This window comes from Carassius carassius, chromosome 40 (assembly GCF_963082965.1).
Source record: "Carassius carassius chromosome 40, fCarCar2.1, whole genome shotgun sequence".
Taxonomy (NCBI): Eukaryota; Metazoa; Chordata; class Actinopteri; order Cypriniformes; family Cyprinidae; genus Carassius; species Carassius carassius.
The window spans coordinates 19,900,539-19,922,028 of NC_081794.1; the positions used below are offsets into that span (position 1 = coordinate 19,900,539).

General features: G+C 35.9%; 1 protein-coding gene across 1 annotated transcript in view; it reads left to right on the forward strand.

The window, feature by feature from the left end:
• Window positions 1-8,447: 8,447 nt before the first annotated feature.
• LOC132122323 (GDNF family receptor alpha-1-like) overlaps window positions 8,448-21,490 on the forward strand; it is a 36,137-nt gene continuing 23,094 nt past the window's right edge. The window contains exons 1-3 of the mRNA XM_059532431.1: window positions 8,448-8,940; window positions 9,323-9,631; window positions 9,848-9,931. Of these exons, the coding sequence (XP_059388414.1) occupies window positions 8,880-8,940; window positions 9,323-9,631; window positions 9,848-9,931 (454 nt within the window). The 5' untranslated portion in view covers window positions 8,448-8,879. The remainder of the gene's footprint in view (window positions 8,941-9,322; window positions 9,632-9,847; window positions 9,932-21,490) is intronic.

Consider the following 21,490-nt stretch of genomic DNA (forward strand, 5'->3'; position numbering starts at 1 on the left):
GAGGCGGGGAAGCTCTGTGACATGCTTGGATGCTGGATCCATCACACAGGGATGGAAACTCAGGAGGGGTAAAAAGAGACAATTACAAATTTGGGGGGATGCTTCAGTGGGAATAATACATTTTGAAAAAATATGCTTCAAGTACAACTTTCAATTTAAAATTTGATTTAATGATGACAACGTCGTTGTTTAACTATTCACTTTTTGTTTTCACACACAAGGACAAAAAAACTAAGCAAAGACTTTGGAAAGTCTTTGAGATATTTAATGAATCACTGAATTACAATTTTTATTAATATTCCTCAAGTTGTTCCAAACCTGTGTGAATTTCTTTCTTCTGTTGAACACAAAATATTTTTGAAGAATGTTCGTAACCAACCAGAACCAGAAATCCTTTGACTTTCACAGTTTTTATTTTTATTTTTTAATTTTATTTTTCGCTATGGAAATGAATCTTTTAGCACAAGCTCTGTTAGAAAGTCTTTAATGCTGTCATTCATTTATATTAATATGTCTGGCCAATTGGCCCCTGACCATCGATGGGGTAAGCTCTGGTACTGCCTTCGTCTTCAGGTAGGATCCACCGAATCTGCATCCCCCATCATTAGTCTAAGGACAGGGCCTATGCCAAATAACTTATTTGTACAGTACCATACAATTTATCAAATCTACAGGTTAAAAGTTAGAATGTTTTTTCTATGTTTTTGAAAGAAGTCTCTTATGATCAATAAGGCTGCATATATTTCATATAAAATGCAGTAAAAAAAAACTGCAGTAATATTGTGAAATATTATTACAATTTAAAATATTTTTTGTTGTTGTTAATAAATTTAATAATAATTTATTCTGGTGTAAGGTGCATGTTTAGAGGTCATTACTCCAGCCTTCAGTGTCACATAATCCTTCAGAAATAATATACTGATTCGTTATTTTTATTTCTGTTTAGGAAAGATGCATTAAATTAATTAAAGTGACTGTAAGGACATGTATAATGTTCCAAAAAATATATATTTTTCTGTTAACTGAACTTTCTATTCATAAAAGTAATTTGAAAAAAAGTCACAGTTTCTACAAAAATATTAAGCAGCAAAAACTGTTTTTTAACTCTTATTATTATTATCTACATAGATAATAATAAGAACCATTATTAATAATTGATCACCAATAATAACTGATAATAACAGAGCATCAAATCAAAATATTAGAATGATTTCTGAAAGATCATGTGACACTGAAGACACTGAAGAGTAATGGCTGCTGACAATTCAGCTTTTGCATCATTTTAAAATATTTGAAATTATAATAACATGTAACATCATTTATGCTTGTACTATATTTTTGGACAAATAAATTGACCAAAATAAATGCACCCTTGATGAGCATAAGTGACTTTATTCAAAAACATTAAGATTAATTATTCAAAACTTTTGGCCAATAGTGTATATCTTAAAAAGCTGATGCAGAATCCATGTTCATGCGCTGCTGTAGTCAGTCACATGATTGCCAGGCACATATTGCCCGCTTTTTGGGCAAAAGCATACAGGATGAGTGATGTCAAGGAAGGAGTTGTGCATTTTATTTTTTGATTCCCTGAGCTTCTGAAATATTCTCTATTGAAGTCAGTCGAGGACACAAGTGTAATATAACCTTTAAATTTTCACACTCTCTGAAGATTTGAGTCCACAGTGTGTGAACAGAAATGATCAGGGCCTGCTGTGAAATCCCTATATTTGCACTCGCTCAAGATGGATGCATAAAAGACCCACACCAGAAATGAGTGCATCAGCAGCTACTCTTCCCAAATCCCTATATTTCTCCATTTGGTCGCGTTTACAGCCTCATCAAATCGACGGTCGCGGTTGTCGAGTTAGGTAACAAGCCGCAATACCAAGCCACCCCTCAATGCTATGGAAGGCAGAGTCAGACAGATCTGCCTTCACTTGCCCTTGCATGTCACATTATATGTGCAATCATGTCAGAGGTAATTAGCCATGTGGGAGGAATACAAATCAGAGTATTAAGGTTACCGGGGATGGGCACAACAATCAGTCGAGTGTAGTATTCTAACTTCAGATTCAAACAAACTTGAATTAACATTGTACCTCAGTGGGCGCTGTCACTTCCAACTTTCAACTTAATTACTGCAGTAACATAAGCAACAACATTGTTAGAGTAACACAAACTTATTAATAGAAAACGACTACCAGTCTGTCTTGAAACAAGTTGTTATTAATGCTGCCATTCCTCCAAGGGATTTCCGATTTCCCGTTTCTTGTTCACGCAGCCTGGAGCAGAATAACATGTAGAGGATAAGGAGGCAATTAAAACACGCAGTGTCAATCAACAGTTGTTCTAGAAAGTGGGGCAGAAATGTCAGTGATAAGTAATTAGAATGTTGCCAAAAAATCTTTACAGGCTCTCTCTGTAAGTAGCAGTTTGCATTACATGCAATTGTGTCACTTTCCAAGAAAACAAGGGCAATGCCGTCGGCATTCATGGCTATGTAGAGCTCGTGAATCCTGGGGATGTCTCTGAACGGTGCACTATCCCAGTTTAGCTAGACCTGGTCTAGACTGCACACAGCACATTTTTCAATGGCAAAATGAGCAAAATACTTATGTTTGGATGGATGTTTACTGACCTTTGCTGTGCCTTTAACTCCTCTTAAAGCTGGTTTTAAAACTCAGGGCTTGTGCCACTCGAGCTGCAACTTAATCCTGGATTTTGTCCTGAATGAAAGCACAAGCAATGAAACTAGAAAGAGAAATCACATTTTCACAGACGCCACAGCCTGTATGACCTGCTCACAAACTGCCCTAAAAAAAGAGAGAGAGAGAGAGAGAGAGAGAGAGTATCATGATATTACTGTGTTTTTAAGACATGGTACAAAAATAATCCTATGTTTTGGACATGCCCCTTTATTCTTTATAAATACAGTACAGATAAAATGTTATACTGTATGGATATAATAGTTAAGCATCGTGGTATCGCCATGATAATCAGTGTATTATCTATAAATCACGTAACAACTACTAAAGGAATTAATGTGTGGAAAATATTTATACATGATATTTTAGTTCACATTATTTTCTACATATACTGTTTTTCTAATATACCTATTCAATTAATTATATTGAAGTACAAATGGCTAACCTTCTGAGCACTGACTAATGACTACTGAAAGTGTGCTCCAAATGTGGAATAAATTAAATATGGGCATCTTCAGAATGGTACACAGACAGCAAATGTCTTTGCAGCGTTTAGATTGCTACGTCATGCGTGGTATATGACAGACTGTACAACATTGCCATCTATTGGCAAGCTGTTTAATCCCACCACCGTATAAAAATATATTTTTATCTGAATTTGTATTTATTTATTTACTTATTTATTTGAATAGACCGGGTTGTATTTATTCTAAAACAGTAAGATAATTTCATAGACTTACACTATTTATTACACTTATTTACCTATTTTAATTAGTTATCTATACAATTATTTTTTGTCCACACTTTTGTGTTGTTGTAATGTTAAACCACTAGAGGGAGCACGATTCCTATTTCTTTTGTGGGAATTAGAAATTAGAAATAGATTTCTGCACATTTTCAGTTTCTGGTACTATTATATGCCATCTACCATTAATTTTGTATCAGCTGTTTCTTCTATGAAAAAGAGAAGATAGCAATCCAATTAAACTTGTTCATTTGCAATATATACAATGTCTACTGAAAGGCCCATTGTGTTGCAAAGTCAAACAAACTGAAACCTCATATTTAAAGTGTTCATTAATCATTTTAGATCTGTTCTACTGTCATGAATGCCAGAATGTGAACTTAATGAAAGTTGCACTCTCAGGAAAAAAGGTACAAAACTGTCTCTGTCACCGTCAATATTAATACGCTATGTAAAGTTAGTTTATGTACTAATATGTAGATTACTTTTAAAGTACTAGGCCTTTTATTTCACTTAAAGATTATAATACACACTATCTGGGGGGTAAATAGGGTGCAAAAATTTACCTGTTAGCCATCTCAGTTTCAGCTTTGTACATTTTATTTATTTATTTTTCTGAGTAATAAAGACTGCCCATACTTAATCACTGTAAAATCTAATGGAATACAGACACTACTAAGATCAGGACATCCTATTAAATTGAGCAAGCAGACAAGAGGGACAATTGTCAAAGGAATGAGCAGCAGGCCAAAATGAGTGGGAGAATCAGTCCAGAAATCAACAACCTCATCAGCACTCCACTTACTCACCCACTTAAAGAGAGTAAATCAAAGGAAGCCACTTGTGAGAAATGTCAGTAGTGCCTAGAGTTTGTAAATGAGACATGTAGTTCTTTCATTTTGGACACTGCTTAATTTGTAGAGGAAAACTCTTGAATAAAATTTGTTGTGTTAAGAAGTTTTACATTACTTAAATCAAAGAATCTTTTTAAATGTTTTTGAACAGGAACTTAGTTAGTCATTAACTTAGTCATTTAGCAGACGCTTTTATCCAAAGTGACTAACAAATGAGGACAATGGAAGCAATCAAAATCTAGATAAGAACAATGATAGGCAAATGCTTTGACAAGTCTCAGTTAGCCTAAAGCGGTACACCTAGCAAATTCTTTTTTCGTTATATAATAAATAAAAATAAAACAGATAGAATAGAAAAAGAATAGCGCAAGTTTTTATGTATTTGTATTTGTATTTTTTTTGCTTATAATTCTATAATAAATAAAAATTTAAACAAATAGAATACAAAAAGAATAGAAAAGCTAGTGATAAGTATTTTTCTTAAAGAAAACAATGAAATTAGTAAATTAATAGAGTGCAAGTCTAAAAGGGTCTGGGTCTAAAAGTTGTTTTTTTTCTTTATGGATAGTATTAGATGATAGAGTTCTAGAGTAAGAGGGTCAAATAATAATGTAAGAGATGTGTTTTTAGCCGATTCTTGAAGATGGCTAAGGACTCAGCTGCTCGGATTTAGTTGGGCAGGTCATTCCACCAAGAGGGAACATTTAATTTAAAAGTCTGTGAACATGATTGTGTACCTCTTTAGGATAGCAGAATAAAGCAATGCTCACTTGCAGAATGCAATCTTATAGAGGGCACATAAGTCTGAAGTAATGAATTTAGGTAAAGGGGTGCAGAGCCAGTGGTGGTTTTGTAGGCAAAGATTAATGCTTTGAATTTTATGCGAGCAGCTACTGGTAACCAGTGCAAACTGATAAATAGTGGTGTGAAGTGTATTCTTTTTGGCTCTTTAAAAATGAATCTTGCAGCCGCATTCCTGATTAATTGTGAAGGTTTGATAGAACTGGCTGCCAAGAGAGCATTGCAATATTCCAGCCTGGACAGTACAAGAGCTTGAAAAAGTAGTTGTGAAGCATGTTTCGAAAGAAAGGGCCTGATCTTCTTAATGTTGAATAAAGCAAATCTTCAGGACTGGGTAGTTTTAGTAATGTGGTCCGAGAAAGTCAACTGATCATTAATCATTAGACATGCTTAGTAACAGGAACAAAATTCAAAAAAAAAAAAACGTGGTTATACTTTCTGACCATCACTGTAGCTCCTTCTCTGGTCATTTTCAGTCTGTTTTGATCAACTGTGTGCTCTGAATCAAACCCGCCATAGTGATCTCTGCGGTTTCCAAAGGCCTTCATGAAGTCTATTAACTGCCAGGCTGAAACTGAGGCAATTTTCTTTTCTTTGATCAAGTAATCAAAAGGAACCATCAAAGTTGGCAATTACTGTTCCTCAAACGTGACTTAATTACATTCTATAGCTGTTCAAAGACAAATGTTCTTACACAACACATTTGCTATCCGAAGGGGGATATGAACGCCATTTATTTTTTCTACTAATTAATATATTATAATGAGGATCAACCATGTAATGGCATCTGGACCGGATGCGCTTACACACCAATATAGCTTTTGCAACAAGCAATCAATTAGCTTTACAGATGACATGGATCAAATTACTCTCAATCGATTGCCCCTGAATATTGCTTACCCTCATACTGTGTGTGTATTTCTAAGTGTGATGAAAGAGAGCCATTCTTAAGAATTATTCTGGGGTTGAGTTTTACAGCTATCCCTATTCTTACCCTCTCAAACCAATGAGGGTTAAGATTTGTGGGGTAGAAACAGAACAAACCTCTCCCCCTCTGAATGGCTGAAAAGGCCAAAGAGAATATACAGACTTCCTGCCACAAATCTCTCATTGATTTTCCTTTTAACACTAGTTAAATGGAGATGCGCTGCAGCACTCTGTTTGATGAGACTGCTTTTACATATGCGTATTTATGTGAATACGCATATGGACAAAAGCATACGCACATCGCTTATACAAACAAACATGCCCTATGCTATCCACGCATCTAAATTACTACAATCAGTGATCAATCTACACATCAAGTGTTTTTACTAATGTAGCCTATACATGTATGTAGCCCATGCTCTTCACATGAACACATACACTGAAATTTTAAAAAGCACCTTGATGTAGAGACCTTATGCTATGCTTATATAACAATATCATTCTTATATTACAGTAATCTTACTCTCATATAAACTCAGTTGACAATTTTTGTTCCTAAAATGTTTTTGGTGTGTTTGTTTTTAAAAAGTAAAATATATATACTGTATATATTTGTACATAACATTCCAGTAATGTTCTGAGAACATTAGTTTATGGTTTTTAAAAATTAATCTTTAAAAGAACATTTCAGCTGTAATAAATATATAAATAAATGTACATAAAACAAATATTATTGGAGTATAGTTTACAAGAAAATACTATTTCAGTCTTCCTATTTTAAAATTTCATCTTATCATTTCTTTTGTAATTATGTTTTTAATTTACTGCCATTTATTGACTGAAACTTTCTATACCAAATTTGTCTCAGTGTAAAACATTAGGAACTGGCTTTCACCAAAAAAAGCCAAAGAGCAACTTTAGTGGAATTTTCTGATTTACTTTAAGTTCCCAATTATTTACAAAGCTGGGGTGTAGCATTAACAAATACATAATTCATAATTCTCACAAGTTTTTACAAGTTTGTCAATGTAATTGTTACACAGATTAATGCAGTGGAATGTAAAAGAATTATCAGAGTCAGCAAAATCCATTCAGGAAATGTTTTAGCTACATGTTTTCTGTCTTTCAGATGGATTTATTGTCAGCTCTCAAACAAAGTTAATTGTCTGCAAAAGCATGGCTGGATCAATCGGGCGTCATTTGTGTGATGTTGTTATTCACGTTTTCCATCGGTATCCGGCAATGTCTTTGATTAACTGGCAATAAATCCAACACACCTCATTTCCTAGATGGTTAGTCTTTCGTGCACAACCTAAAGGTGAATATTGATCGTGTATTGAGTTTCTAATGAAGTTCAGTATGCCTATGCAACCTTATTACTCTGACTGGTTTATCATGTCAAGCAATTGCTAGCTAATGATTTTGGTTTTGTGTAATTCATTCTTCATGCTGCTGAAAATTTCATTTAAGGGAGGACATTGACCTTGGTTTGATTTCAGTGCAATGAAGCTTGTTAACAAGTGAAGAGCAATCGGTATGCAATATACTCAAATGAAAGATGATTGGATCAACATTTATGGACCAATCAGAGAAATAAAAGAAACGGGGGTACAAGACACTGCATGAACACACAATGGCAATATGGCAGATGTATGTCTGGGAATGTATACGCTTTGTTTTGCTCGTTTATTGATTAATGCATTACAATATGTTTCGTGATTTCGTTATTTAGTCCATTTTGAGACATTTTATAAATAATATTTTAATAATTTTCGTATTTTTTTCTATATGCAACTGATAATTATTGAAAGTGTATTCAAGCTTCTACTGCATTGATTTGAAAAGGCAACTGTCATACTATTCTTCAGTAAACAGGTGGCGCTCATGCTCTGAATTCCTCCATACAATCAAATAAGAAATAAAAATTAATAAAAGTTTTTTTTTTTTTTTTCATTCGTGAAGCTTAAGAGAAGAAAACGTATATTACAAGTCAAGACTTGAGTGTGTCAAACAGGCGCATTCACCTGAGGTAACAGCAACTAGTAGCTACCCTACCTAGTCGGTTTCTATATCAGAACAGCACAAAAACCATTAATATTATCACGTTATTATAGATTCACACATTAAAAACACTCACAAAATGTTTAGTATTTCGTTTACAACGTCATATGTGAATAGCCATATAACAAAATAAAATTATACAAAAAAAAAAAAAAAGTGTGTCAGATGGCTATGGATCGCAAAGTGGATTCCATTTATGCTTGGACAGTCTTTGGAAAAGTCTTATTAAGTAAAGTGCTTAATGGTGTCTAATCAGCGAATATTCACTGTCCATCTGAGCCAAAAGGACCGACCTTCTCCAGAGATCCGAGCACATGCGCAGTATCTTCACACTTAGTGCGCGTACTTCGACCTTACATGCATATTGTCGGGCAACTGAGCGCGCAACAGCATACGCTGACAGTTGATGTGGACTGACATTAACTTTAAATCATTTTGGAATTTTCTTTTATTTATGTTCATATGCATGTTTTTAGACAAACTGATGTTTAGAACGATTGCTGAAGATATGATAAAGAAGATATCAAAAGGTTAAATATAACGCTATGTCGCGCTATTAGTGTTTTCATCGTAATATCGAAACTCTGAGTATTGGTTTTTATTCTGTTCTCGTGGTACTCGTGGGGTGTGTCCATCAGAGCAGCACTGAGCGCTTGTTGGAGTCTGTCCGGATGTGTATATGATGTCTGATCACTTGTTCCTCACCAATGCGCTGCAGGCGCGCAATGGATTTATTGTGGGAATTGTTCTATATCGTATTTAACCAGTTTTTCTGCTCTCTGAATGGATCCGAATAAAGCAACGATGATATTCGCAACTTTCTGGATGATGTTGCCTGTCCTTGGTAAGTTGAGATGCATGTGTTCAAGTGTTTGTTTGCGCGTTACATCTGTTACACCTACCCTAAAACAGACAAATACCCCTACCGTAATTCAGAAAAATACATAGCCAATGTTTTTTAATGAATTTTATGATTGGTAATATTATTATTAGCCTATTCATTTTCAGTCCTAATCATTACTTTTTACATTTTGTAAATATTAGGGATTTATAGGGAAAAAAAATTAAGTGTTTTGTCTTTTATCAAACCTATTTGTTTGGGTCTACTAAAGTAACTAGGTAAGTCCTATCACCTTAATTATGAACATGAGAAAATCGTGGTAACAATGTGCCAGACATTCTGTTTTATTATTTCACATCTGTAACTTTGTATTTTCCCTGCACAGATGTAATGCACTTCTCAAAGGCAGATGCGATCTCACAGTCTCGGTCGGTTCGGCTGGAATGCGTTAGGGCTCATGAACAGTGTTTGGCGAAGTACGGCTGCAGCACTAAGTACCGAACCATGAGACAGTGTGTGGCCGGTAGAGCCGGGAACTTCAGCATGCTGGCGGAACCCGAGGCGCAGGACGAGTGCAGGAGCGCCATAGAGTCCATGAAGCAAAGTCCTCTGTACGACTGCAAGTGTAGGAGAGGAATGAAGAAAGAGAAAAACTGTCTGCGCATCTTCTGGAGTATATACCAAAGTTTACAAGGTGAGCAGATCCAGGATCAACAGAATCCAATATGAGAAATGATCTTGCTTTGTAGACAACTTGTAGTCTTGGAAATGCAGTAGAAATCATTCAGAGCTTTAATAACCCAAACCAAAAGTTCTGGTCCTAAGAAACATACATGTAAACAGTTTGGGTTCTTCATGCTAAATTACTATTTCTACTACACTATTCTTATTATTGGTGTTTATCTTCCAGCCAACGACTTGCTAGAGGACTCACCATATGAGCCAGTAAACAGCCGTTTGTCTGATATTTTTCATCTGGCTCCAATAATATCAGGTAAGTCTGATGATAATTTATCTCCACCTCACAACTCTGAGTACAAATTAATTGCCAGCTTTTTTTGTTTTGTCTGTATGCTTAATGTGTGTAATAGCCTATGTCTTAGGTGTATGTGTATGTGCTCTATCCCTGCCTCGTTCTTGAGATATGCTCTTTTGGCTATGGATAAAAGTGGCTGCTGAATTAATTAATTTAAATTTAAATGTTTGGTGGCTTATGAATGGCCCGCCTGCATCAGTTATTTATGAAAGCTTGCTTTGTAATGGATGTTAGAGATTTCAGTGAACATGGTTTCAGTGATGTCCTTGGAAAAGAAAAGAAAAAACCCTATAGAGGACTAACAGAACAAGTGCTGCTTGATGGCGACGGTTCAGTCGCGTCCTGTAGATGGCGCTGTTCCTCCCCTGTTTAGCTACTGTGAGGTCTGCTAGTGTTGAAGATAACACTGACTTTATCTCTCAATCCAAGTTGTGCTCGACTGTGGAAGTTCTGCAGTAAATCTCTATGGTGACAGACATGCAGAAGCTCTGTTTCAAAATCTAGTGAGCTGCCTCGCTGCCGGCTGCCTAAATGAGCAGCTACTAACCATCAGAGAAACTCAGAAGTGACCGATTTGGAACACTCTAGAACCCAAATAGCACTCAGCACCCTGTTTGAGAGTCAACTCGCAATTTATTTCAGTAGCGTTTGACATCATGTTACCATGCTTTTTGAAAAAGATTTTTAATGTTGGAAAAAAATAAAATTATTTGAGGATGTTTTACAAGAAAATACTATTTCAGGCTTTCTATTTTACATTTTCACATTTAATGTAATATTCTGATACTTACTGTTTTTGGTATTTATTTGTAAAATATAATAGTAATCTCTGAGGAAAAATTGATTCTACACAATATTTTTTCAGTATATGCATAAAATACACAGCGCACACAACTATTGGAAAAAAAATTGTTTTAACAGACAATTTTTTATTTTTTTTTGTGTGTGTGTGTGTGTGTGTGTGTGTGTGTATATATATATATATATATATATATATATATATATATATATACAACAGTTGTTTCTGGTCCTGAAGGTCCCTGGTCCAAACCTGATTGGCTGTTAAGAGTGTTGATATTAGAGTCCAACCAAACTCCAAAAGCCATTTCACCATTTGTATCATTGTATATTGCTAATATAAACTGAATATCTTAGAAGCCATCATAATTAAGTTGCCTACCTTTCTGAAAAGCATGTGATGCAACCCAATAGGTTTTGATCAGAAACCAAGTGTCTGTGGTTTTGTTTGCATTAGGTTTGCATTCATTATGAATATACTGTAGGTCCATAAGGAATATGTGGGCATTACGTGAAATTACATGCAAGACACCCTCCCCTTACATTTCTCCTCGGTCCACTTCAAATCAATAAAGCCATAGAAGAGACACAGCTTCTGAGATTGCAGTCTTGTTCTTTCCTGAAGCGTTAATCAATACGGTCAAGGATTCAGAATGTACAAAAAAGCTTAAATCTACCAGCTGTTAATTCTTTAATCATCAGTCTGGTGCTATTAGAGCATTATTATGAAATGAACATCACAGGTTTGCTGTTGTATTGCTATCTAACAGCCAGCTACAGGTGTTTTACATCACCAAAAAGAGAAAGACATTCATTTTAATTATTTTCACATTTGGATGCAACACAACTGAATATTAATCTCACAGCAAACCTCTTTACTTTTTCCATGCATATCTAGAGCAAAAAATAGTGAAAAGGGTGCAACGGTTTTCGCATGTTCCAGCAACCTCTAGTAATAATTCACAGGATGTTTATGGCTGCTGCCAGTGCAGCTTCAATAAAAACTGATTTGGCTGAGAGACCCAGAGCTGCTCTACCAGATCTCTTCATGGCCCAGATGGAGAGACGTTCCACTTCGTGAGGTGGTGCAGTGTCAGGGTTATACAGGTTCGAAGAAACTGTTGAAAATCATTTTTATATCAAAATGATTAACTGCATCAACGAAGACTAGCAGCAAACCAATTGTTTAACACAATAGTTTGAAGAGAGAAAGACATAGGAAGTAACTTGAGCGGTGCCTAATACAGTATGCCAAAAAACCTTTGGTTGGTTAGTGTTCATTGTGTGTACTGTCCATGAAGTGCTTTTATATTTACTGTCATGAACCACAGAATCAGCCCACACACAGGACCCCAATAATAACTGACCCTAATCTCTTGTTCTCAGTGGGACATCTCTATACAACACCTTGTGTGGGTGTTTTCAGGCTGTTCACAGCAGAAATGGATACTCAAGTCTGAGGCTCGTTCACACAGTGCCAACAACCAAATTCCAATGGTCGTTAGGTATTTTTGGATCAGTGTATAAGACCCCTGTTGGCGGTTGATGGGCTGTGTGAGCATTACAGTTATAAATTTTAAACTAAGTCGTGGCCTAATGGTTAGAGAGTCGGACTCGCAATCGAAGGGTTGTGAGTTCGAGTCTCGGGCCGGCAGGAATTGTAGGTGGGGGGAGTGCATGTACAGTGCTCTCTCCACCCTCAATACCACGACTTAGGTGCTCTTGAGCAAGGCATCGAACCCCCAACTGCTCCCCGGGCGCCGCAGCATAAATGGCTGCCCACTGCTCCGGGTGTGTGTTCACAGTGTGTGTGTTCACTGCTTTGTGTGTGTGCACTTTGGATGGGTTAAATGCAGAACATGAATTCTGAGTATGGGTCACCATACTTGACTGAATGTCACTTTCACTTTACAGCATAAGTTGTTAATAAAACAAAGATTAAGGAGTATGTTTTACAAGAAAATACGTTTTCAGACATACTGTATTTAATTCTGTTTGTTTTTTGCCATTTCTTTGAAATTGTTGGCTAATTCGTTTTTACGCCAAAATTTGTTTCAGTGGCTAACTATTTTTTGATGAACTTCCCAGTTCAAAAACCCATGCTTTAGGAAACACTTGAATCTAAAGTGCCTTACAAATAAGGAACTTCACAAGCAATTTCTAATAACTAGAATTGTTTTTAATTTTATTGGATTTGAGATGTCACTTAAACTTGTGACAAGCGACTTGACTTAGTCTGTGACTGTGAGAGACTTGAGAACTTGTCTGGTGCACAGCATTGAAACACAGTACTGAATATCCTTGAGGGGAAACATGAGGCCAAGCAGAGACGAAACATAGTCAACAAGGTATCAGCTTTCTCAAACTCTTTTCATAGTTCTAACAGAAATGCCTGCTCATCTAATTGTAGCTGTCCTGGGCTCTAATGCAAAAACACCAGTGTTTCAGTAAATGTGTTCAGGTTACACTTCCTGTCAGAAACATAACTGAGATCAATGCGAATGGCCACATTAAGCAGCTAATAATTGCTGAGCAAGACAATTCACCCTCCAACTTAACATTTTAAGCTTTAGCAAATGTACTATTCTCCATAAAGGTCCATCACTGAGGTAATAGCAGTCAAAACAGATTGAATAATCACACACGTTATATGTCATGTTTATGAGAAGCTGGGTTAGGGACTTGATGCCACTTGGATGACTCAGTTTGATGGGTGTGTTGGAAATGCAGAATCTTTGTTCAGAATGAGTCTGTATGCAGTCTGCTTTATAGGCACTTTCTGTCATCATTATTTGATGGCACACCCTCAAGCTCTAAATAGGTTTGAGGGTTTGGGGGTTTAGTAGCAGATCCCCTTCAGCCATGGGATCTCAAAAAAGAGAGGGAGAAGATTAGTCATGTGAAAGAGGAAAGACATGCCCTGTTTAGTAAAAAAGTAGCCAAAAGGGTTGGGAAGAATTGAATTCTACTGAATTGTACAATGGTTGCCAGTAGGCAGGCAACTTGATGGGATGGTTAAAGCTTATTAGGTTTTCCACAGTTAAAGGGACCAGTTACACAAAAATTAACACTCTGTCATCATTTACTCACATTTATGTCATTCCAAATCTTGAAAGAAAGACTTTCTTTCTTCTGAGGAACATTGCTTTTGTGCATTCAATGATGCAATAAGGTTTGGAACAACATGAGTAAATGATGACAGAATTGTAATTTTTGGGTTGCTTTATATGTTTAAAACATTAATGGCCTTTCTGTAGGTCATATGTGAACCTGGATCTCAAAACCAGTCTTAAGTCGCTGAGGTATAGTTTTAGTAATAGCCAAAAGAACTTTGTATGGGTCAAAATTGTCGATTTCTCTTTTATGCCAAAAACCATTTGGCTAATAAGTAAAGATCATGTTCAATGAAGATATTTTGTAAACTTCCTACCATAATTATATCAAAACTTAATTTTTGCTTAGTAATATGCATTGCTAAGACTTCATTTGCACAAATTCAAAGCCGATTGTCTCAGTATTTAGATTTTTTTGGACCATCAAATTCTAGATTTTCAAATAGTTGTATCTCGGCCAAATATTGTCCGATCCTAAAAAAAACATACATCAATGGAAAGCTTATTTATTAAGCTTTCAGATGATATATAAAACTTGGTTTTCAGTTTTGTGGTCCAGGGTCACATATGGCATCTCCTTTGTCTTCCAGTGCTATGGCAAAATAAACATGTCCATTGTACCATTAATCATGAGATTTTCAATCCAAATAACCACTGGAATATATTCGCCTGGCAGTGTTTGAATTAGAACGGTCCTTTCCATAAATCAATAAAGAAGCGGTCATGAGAGACAAAGAATGATCAGACCGTCACTGCAGAGCGAGAGTTGTGCCACCTGATCAGGGAAGAGCTGGAGCAATGAAGACAAAGAGAACCGCAGCCATTTCTGAATTAATAAAGGGGAAATGAAAGAGATAGTTCACCCAAATATGAAAATTCATTTACTCACCCTCATGTCTTTCCAAATCGGTATGACTTTTTCTTCTGTGGAGCATTTTGTGTATTTTCAAAATATCTACTTTTGTCTGTATCAAATTGTTGGGTAGTTTCTCTTGGAGTGAACATGAGGGTCAAATAAATGTGTGGAACCAAAGATCATAGTGAAGTCTGGAAAAGATGATGTTTTGCTATCAGCTACTCCTACCAGTTTAGAAAGATGACTCTTGTTCCATGCCTTGTTAATGGATTTTCTCATGTCCCAGCTTTGGTGTGCAGGCTTGGCAATAATAGACTAATCACAAATAGCTATTCATTTGTCTCACTATGCTATACAGGCTACTCACAATCATATGTTATGTCAAAATGAGCGATTTTGTTTTGCATATATAGCATTTGAGTATATATATACGGTATATTATACATACATATAATATCCATCCACACTACTATTTAAAAAGTATCTATGAGATTTTTTTAAAGTTTTTGAAAGAAGTATCTTATGCTTACTAAGGCTGCATTTATTTGATCAGAAAAAAGTAAAAAAAAAAAAAAAAAGTAATACTGTGAAATATTATGATATTACTCCAATGTCACATGATCCTTCAGAAATCATTCTAATGTGTGAATTTCTGTTAATTTATTATTATTAATATTGTGCTGCTTACTTTTTTTTTTTTTTTGTGAAAACTGTGAAAAGCCCCCAAGTCTTTAAGGATCACGATTCTTTCTTTGCTAATATTTATGGCAAAATTCAAAAGGCTTTACTGTCATTTGAGATTAATTTAATTCATCCTTGCCAAAAAAATGCATTATTAATTTAAGAAATCTCACTGGCTCTGAACTTTTGAACAGCAGTGTATTTATGCATGAGTGTAATTGCTGCCGTAGTGATTTAAAAAGTGCAATGTATCATTGGTTTAGGTCAAACAGATCTACTGTATGGAAATGAAGTACACATCCCTGACTGTTTCTGATGCCCTTACAACTGCAGTGCACCATTTCACAGGAAAGAGAGATAGAGATATAGTGGGGTCCATTTTCTCTCACACACAGTACTGAGGTTGCCCTGGCCATCTGAATTATTCACACCCTCAGGCTGGGTCCAGAATGTAGTAACAAGTCCCATGTGGCCCTGTCTTCTAAGAGAATGGAGATGCATTGAGAGCGGAGAGACCACTTCTCTTCTCATGCAAGATGGTCTGCTTCCTTTCATAAGTTGCATAAATTTGGTTGTATTCAGTCACGCCACTCATCCAGAGAAATAATTTGACTGAATGTGAAACAGACAGAGAGTCTATTGAAAGAAGTAATAGGGTAATTATGATGGATACTAAATTAAAATCCTTTTCAATGTTATTACATGTATTTTTTAAAAACGTCTGTCTAATTTATTTATGGCTGTGTTTTACTTAGAGCCAGTTTTGATCCATACTTTCATTGTCTCCATAATGACAGGAAATTCTATCATTGCTTTAAACATTCAGCAGGATGAAATTCATATGCATAATGTTCATTTGAATTGCCATAGTCTGTTTTAAGAAAATCAATTCAAACCTTCACTGGTATTGGCACGAATGGCAAAAAGCCTTTAAGAGAGGAAGAGGTTATTAAATATGAAAAAATGGCCCTGTCAGCAGTTATTGTTTGGAAGTGCAATTTGATTTCCAATCTCATTTCACATCATTGACATGGATGCCAGGGCTGTACGGTTCATGAATCCCAACCAGCTGCCACACAAGGAAAACACAGCGAGAGACAAACAGAAAGAACACTTCATGTTTATACAGAAATAGACTGTTTTCCACATTAGCTAATAAAACTCTGCTATGAGATAAGCATGTAAACACAGAGAAACACACAAATCAAATGTCCTAAATCCCCTTCATCTCACGCTATGAGCGTATATATGTTGGCCTTGTCAGAAAACACATAAACAGCTTGAGGATTGCTGGAGGCAAAAATGACATTTAAAGCTTGTGCATGTAGTGTTGTGTACAGCTCATAAGCACTGGTAATTACAAATGTCTGGATGGTTGATTACAAATCATTCAGCATCAATAACACTGTCAAGTGCGACAAAAAGGAGGAAAATTAATGGAAAACACCCAAAATTCTAAACACTCTGGTGAAGAATAAAAGGAATGCATAAAAAAAGATTTGTTTGATTCAAGGAATTCTGATATCCACTTAATTCAAAGCTTATTCAGGCTAATTTTCTTGATTCGTAAGAAAGACAGGAGGCAAATTGTGACAATAAGGAGCCGTTCACACACATAAACATTTTTCAATTGCACTGCAACACTTTTTCAATGTTTTCTACATAATTGTGCTAAACAGAAGTGTTTTACTATTGACCAATGTCTTGTATTTTTCAAATCAAAAATGTTTTCTGTGTGAACAGTCCAAAAAAAATGCAACGAAGTACAATATATAAAAATACATTTCATAAATAGATTTCATAATAAATTAGTGTAAAATATATTAACCTATTTTTAGCAAGCATTCAGTCTTGATTAGAAACTTCAATAATCAATCATTTTGTTCCATATGAGTAAATGTGTGTACATTTTTATGTGCTGTTATAGTTTAGCTGCCACTTTTAAAAATGTTTTGTTTAAAATTAATATTGTTATGGTGTTTCAGTTCTTGAATAAATCTGTTCGTAAACAAATACTTGTAATGGTTTAACTTAAAGAGTCAACAAATTTATTGGTTTGTGAAACTGAATGACTCTTTTTTGTAAATAATATTAAAAGGACAGATTTAAAAATTATTCAAAATCCCTGTTACAGTTGTTCTGTAATATGTCGTTAGATCGAGGTAGACAATGCCGTTTTCTATTGAGTGAAACCAGTTAAATAAATATCACTCCTCTACTGCATTCATGTATGAAAGGACATGCTATGTTCTGAATCATAATTTTTGAAACCTGACGGGCTGAGAAGGTCATAACTCATAAAGCTGTATATGTATGTCATTGACCTTGTCATAACAAAAGATTAGTGTTAATAACTACATGTCATTAAACAGGTTAAAAGCAGAGCACTTCATAATACAGCATAACTGTTCATATTTTCACATCAAATGCTGCTGATATCTAATGCAGTATTTATAAACGAATCCCCTGGCTGTGTTTTTTGTAACCAGATCACAATGTGCCTGCACTGCAGTATTGTCTGAGCTTGTGTGACCATAGCATTTCAGGCCACCTAAAGACACGTCATCTGTCACCGCTGAGATTAAGGACATACAATGACCCACACATACACACACAGAGAAAGACTCAAACACCCACACACAGCAGAAGAGTACAGACTGAATAGACCCTGAGAGTGTATTGGCTGTCAAACATATATAATACAAATCCTTTGGAGTGGATTTTGGATAGAAGCCTAGCGAGAGAAAGAGGAAATCCTTTATTCTAATGGGCTGGGTTGACAGCTCTATGCTGTCAGTCCCTAAGGACTGATCCCCCGCTGTGGATGTGTGCCTCACTGTTTGTGATGTATGAAGCCTATAGTTATAATTTCCTGAGTCCAATATTGTGGGAATGTGTATGGGACACCCCCTCCTTCTCTTTTAAGACTGTGCCTGCATTCATCAGTGGATTTATCACATATTATATATCTGTAGCTCACTTTAGCTCCTTTTCTCAGTCAAGTTCTTTTTATGGAAAAACATTTATGTTTATGTCCAAACAAGTCTGATTTGGAGCATGCTTCAATGTTACTGTGCTGATTTTAACTATAATGAAATGTTTATCTGTGAACAAAGGGAGGTGTGGCACAAAAGGATGAATGCAGGGTCTAAAATAATTGTTGTAAACCTTCCAACGAAAGATGCATTGATGATTGTTTTTACAAGCCTTGCATTTTTTACAAGCATTGAAATTATATATAGCATATTTTATTACAAATGAGGGAAAATAGCTTAAAATCAGGACAAAACAATATTTAATAATAATACAAAAAAATTGAGTGAGTAACAGCACACCACTTTATAATTAACAGCATTATATGCTATATCATATGCAATTCCACATATAAATAGACACTTTGAGCATCCTAGGTAATCCTATGAAGAGAAAAATTGTTACAGGATGTGCGATATGCAGTATCTGTATGTCTTTGATTTGAATCTCTCAGATCCGTGAAGGTCAGATGATCGTTCTCTGAATTCAAGGTAAATCCTGTCTTATGTAGCAGCTCCTGTTAAAGTTACCGGCAAACTGACGAGAATCTCCATATTATTTAGCTGCCAGGCAATCTGACATGCATTTGGCACTCAGCGAGTGTTAATTTTACACCCCGCATGCGTCGTTCTTTCATTCTCATTTTATTAATGGCTCAGTCTTGGCTCCGTTTCTCACAGATTAATAAATAGTGGCTTGTATGTTTTACTGCTAATGTATGTAAATTGAAGGCAGAGCCCCAGAGGGAAATTACTTGGCAGTTGTTGATGGTAAACATCAAATACCAGTTTTATGTCTTATTAGACATTGATTTTTCTTCTGGATTGAAAGCCATCAACACTGTACTCTTTATTAATTACACTCATGAGATTTTATGCAGTTTAATTGCTTGGCTGTTGGACATGCACAGCTACACACACACACACACACACACACACACACAAACACATATATATAGCCCCTAGTCATCATTTACTCAAACAGTCTCAAGCTCCTTAAAGCTTTCCGTCTCTCGCTTCCAAAACACACAGAGTTGAATATCCAGAGTCAAGTGACTCCCTCCATTGTCACTGTTACAATAGCAGCTCCCAGACGTTGCTGGAATTTCATGGCACCACTGGAGTATCAAATACACCACTGGACCCCCAATTCCCTCCGGCTCTGGTAATTATTTGAGGTCATATCAATATGCCAGTGCTGTCGGGAACTGGCTAAAGTGTCCATTACATCAGCCTGTTATGGGTCAGCAGTTCACAATCTCTAGTCTAAACTACCCATCAGATTACCAGGTCACGTGCTAGAGAACATTAATTAACTTTGATAAAATTAAATATTAATATATATATATATATATATATATATATATATATATATATATATATATATATATGTATTTTAATTGTTAAATTGATTTAAACAAATTAAATATTGACTTTTTTGATACATTACATTATGGTTTAGAACAGCCAGTATACTATATGCCAGGGGTTGGCAACCTACGGCACGCGTGCCAACAGTGGCACGCAGAGGGATAATCGCTGGCACGCAAGCAATAAGGAAAACTGTATAATGACGAACAGTTTGATGTAATAACTTCTCATAGTCACACAGCCTGTTAGGAGCTACAAATACTATTAAAGTGTGAGAATTAACTTGCATGGATGCACGTGCAAACACTGCACATACTAGGTGCTTCAGATCAAAGCCTCGGTCTAACAGCACTCGTCAATGTCAAAATGACTGAGATGGCCAATCAGATCAAAGTAGGCGGGGTTTACTGTTCACAGAAGCAGAGCGCGAAGCGTCAGTTTAACGTTAAAGAGAGTGAGGTAAGATGAAGCTGCAAATCAATTAACATTAGTCAACTTTTAATAATACGTTTTACCACAGAAATGTTAAATGACCTAAAGCTATATCCAGTGATGAAAAATTTTCTGAAATATGGCCATTTTGAGAGAAAGAAAGTGGGGGGGAGGGGTTGGGGGGGGGGTAAATTGTCTCTCTCTGCAGACAATGAAGCGATTTTGCCCCTTTGTTGTTGAGAAATATAATGTAGCGATTCAGTATCGATTAATAAAAGTAGCGTGACAACACTCATAGGTTTATGAGCTTCTGAATGCTACTTTTTGCACAGCACGATCTCAGATCTCTGTGTGCGAGTGGTGTGTGTTGTGTGTGTGTCTGTGTGTGCACGTTCATCAATTAAAGCAGTGCATTAACGTTGATTAAACGTTAAAAAAACTTTTTTTTATCGTATAATAAAAAATTGTGTATGTACCGTTTAAATACAGAATTATATCGGGGTGTGGGGGGGGGGGGGGCTGTGCACACTTGGCACAGTGGTTAACCATAAAAATAAAAAATGGCACGTCATGCCGAAAAGGTTGCTGATCCCTGCTATATGCCAATATTAAAGGTGATGTATGTAAGTTTTTGACTGTAATAAAGCATTAAAATACCATAAGATATTTTAAAAAAAACACGCTGTTAACATACTTGTTTCTCTGAAAAACAATGCTATAGTCAATTATTCTCCTTTGAAAATGTGTGTTCCCAATTGACAGTTGGCGGGAAAACACAGCGTATACATTTCAATCATGGAGGGTTCCAAATGAAAGGGGTCCGTTCCTGTTGGTGTCGCCAATCTGGCAACCTGCGTGTAAGTCAAGTCTGAGGAGGAGGGGCCGGGTGAAAAAAAAAAACCCACTCCATTATTTTTAATTTGGACTGCAATCCTACATACAGCACCTTTAATATTTTAATAATATCAATGACCTAAAAAGCAAAAGGTTATACATTTAATATTTTTTTACTAGAAAAAGAATTGGCAGGAAGTTTGCTGAAGTAACATACCGTACTCGTTTGGTTAAGAACTATGCATGCATAGAGAGTTAATTGAAAGCATGTCGAAGAAAATTGACATCTTTTCAGCCTCTTCTTGAAGACATTTCAATGGATGATCTCTGGAGAGAAGTCAACTAATGTAAATTTTATTATAAAGTCCTGCTTTTTACCTCGTCAGTCGTTTGATCGATG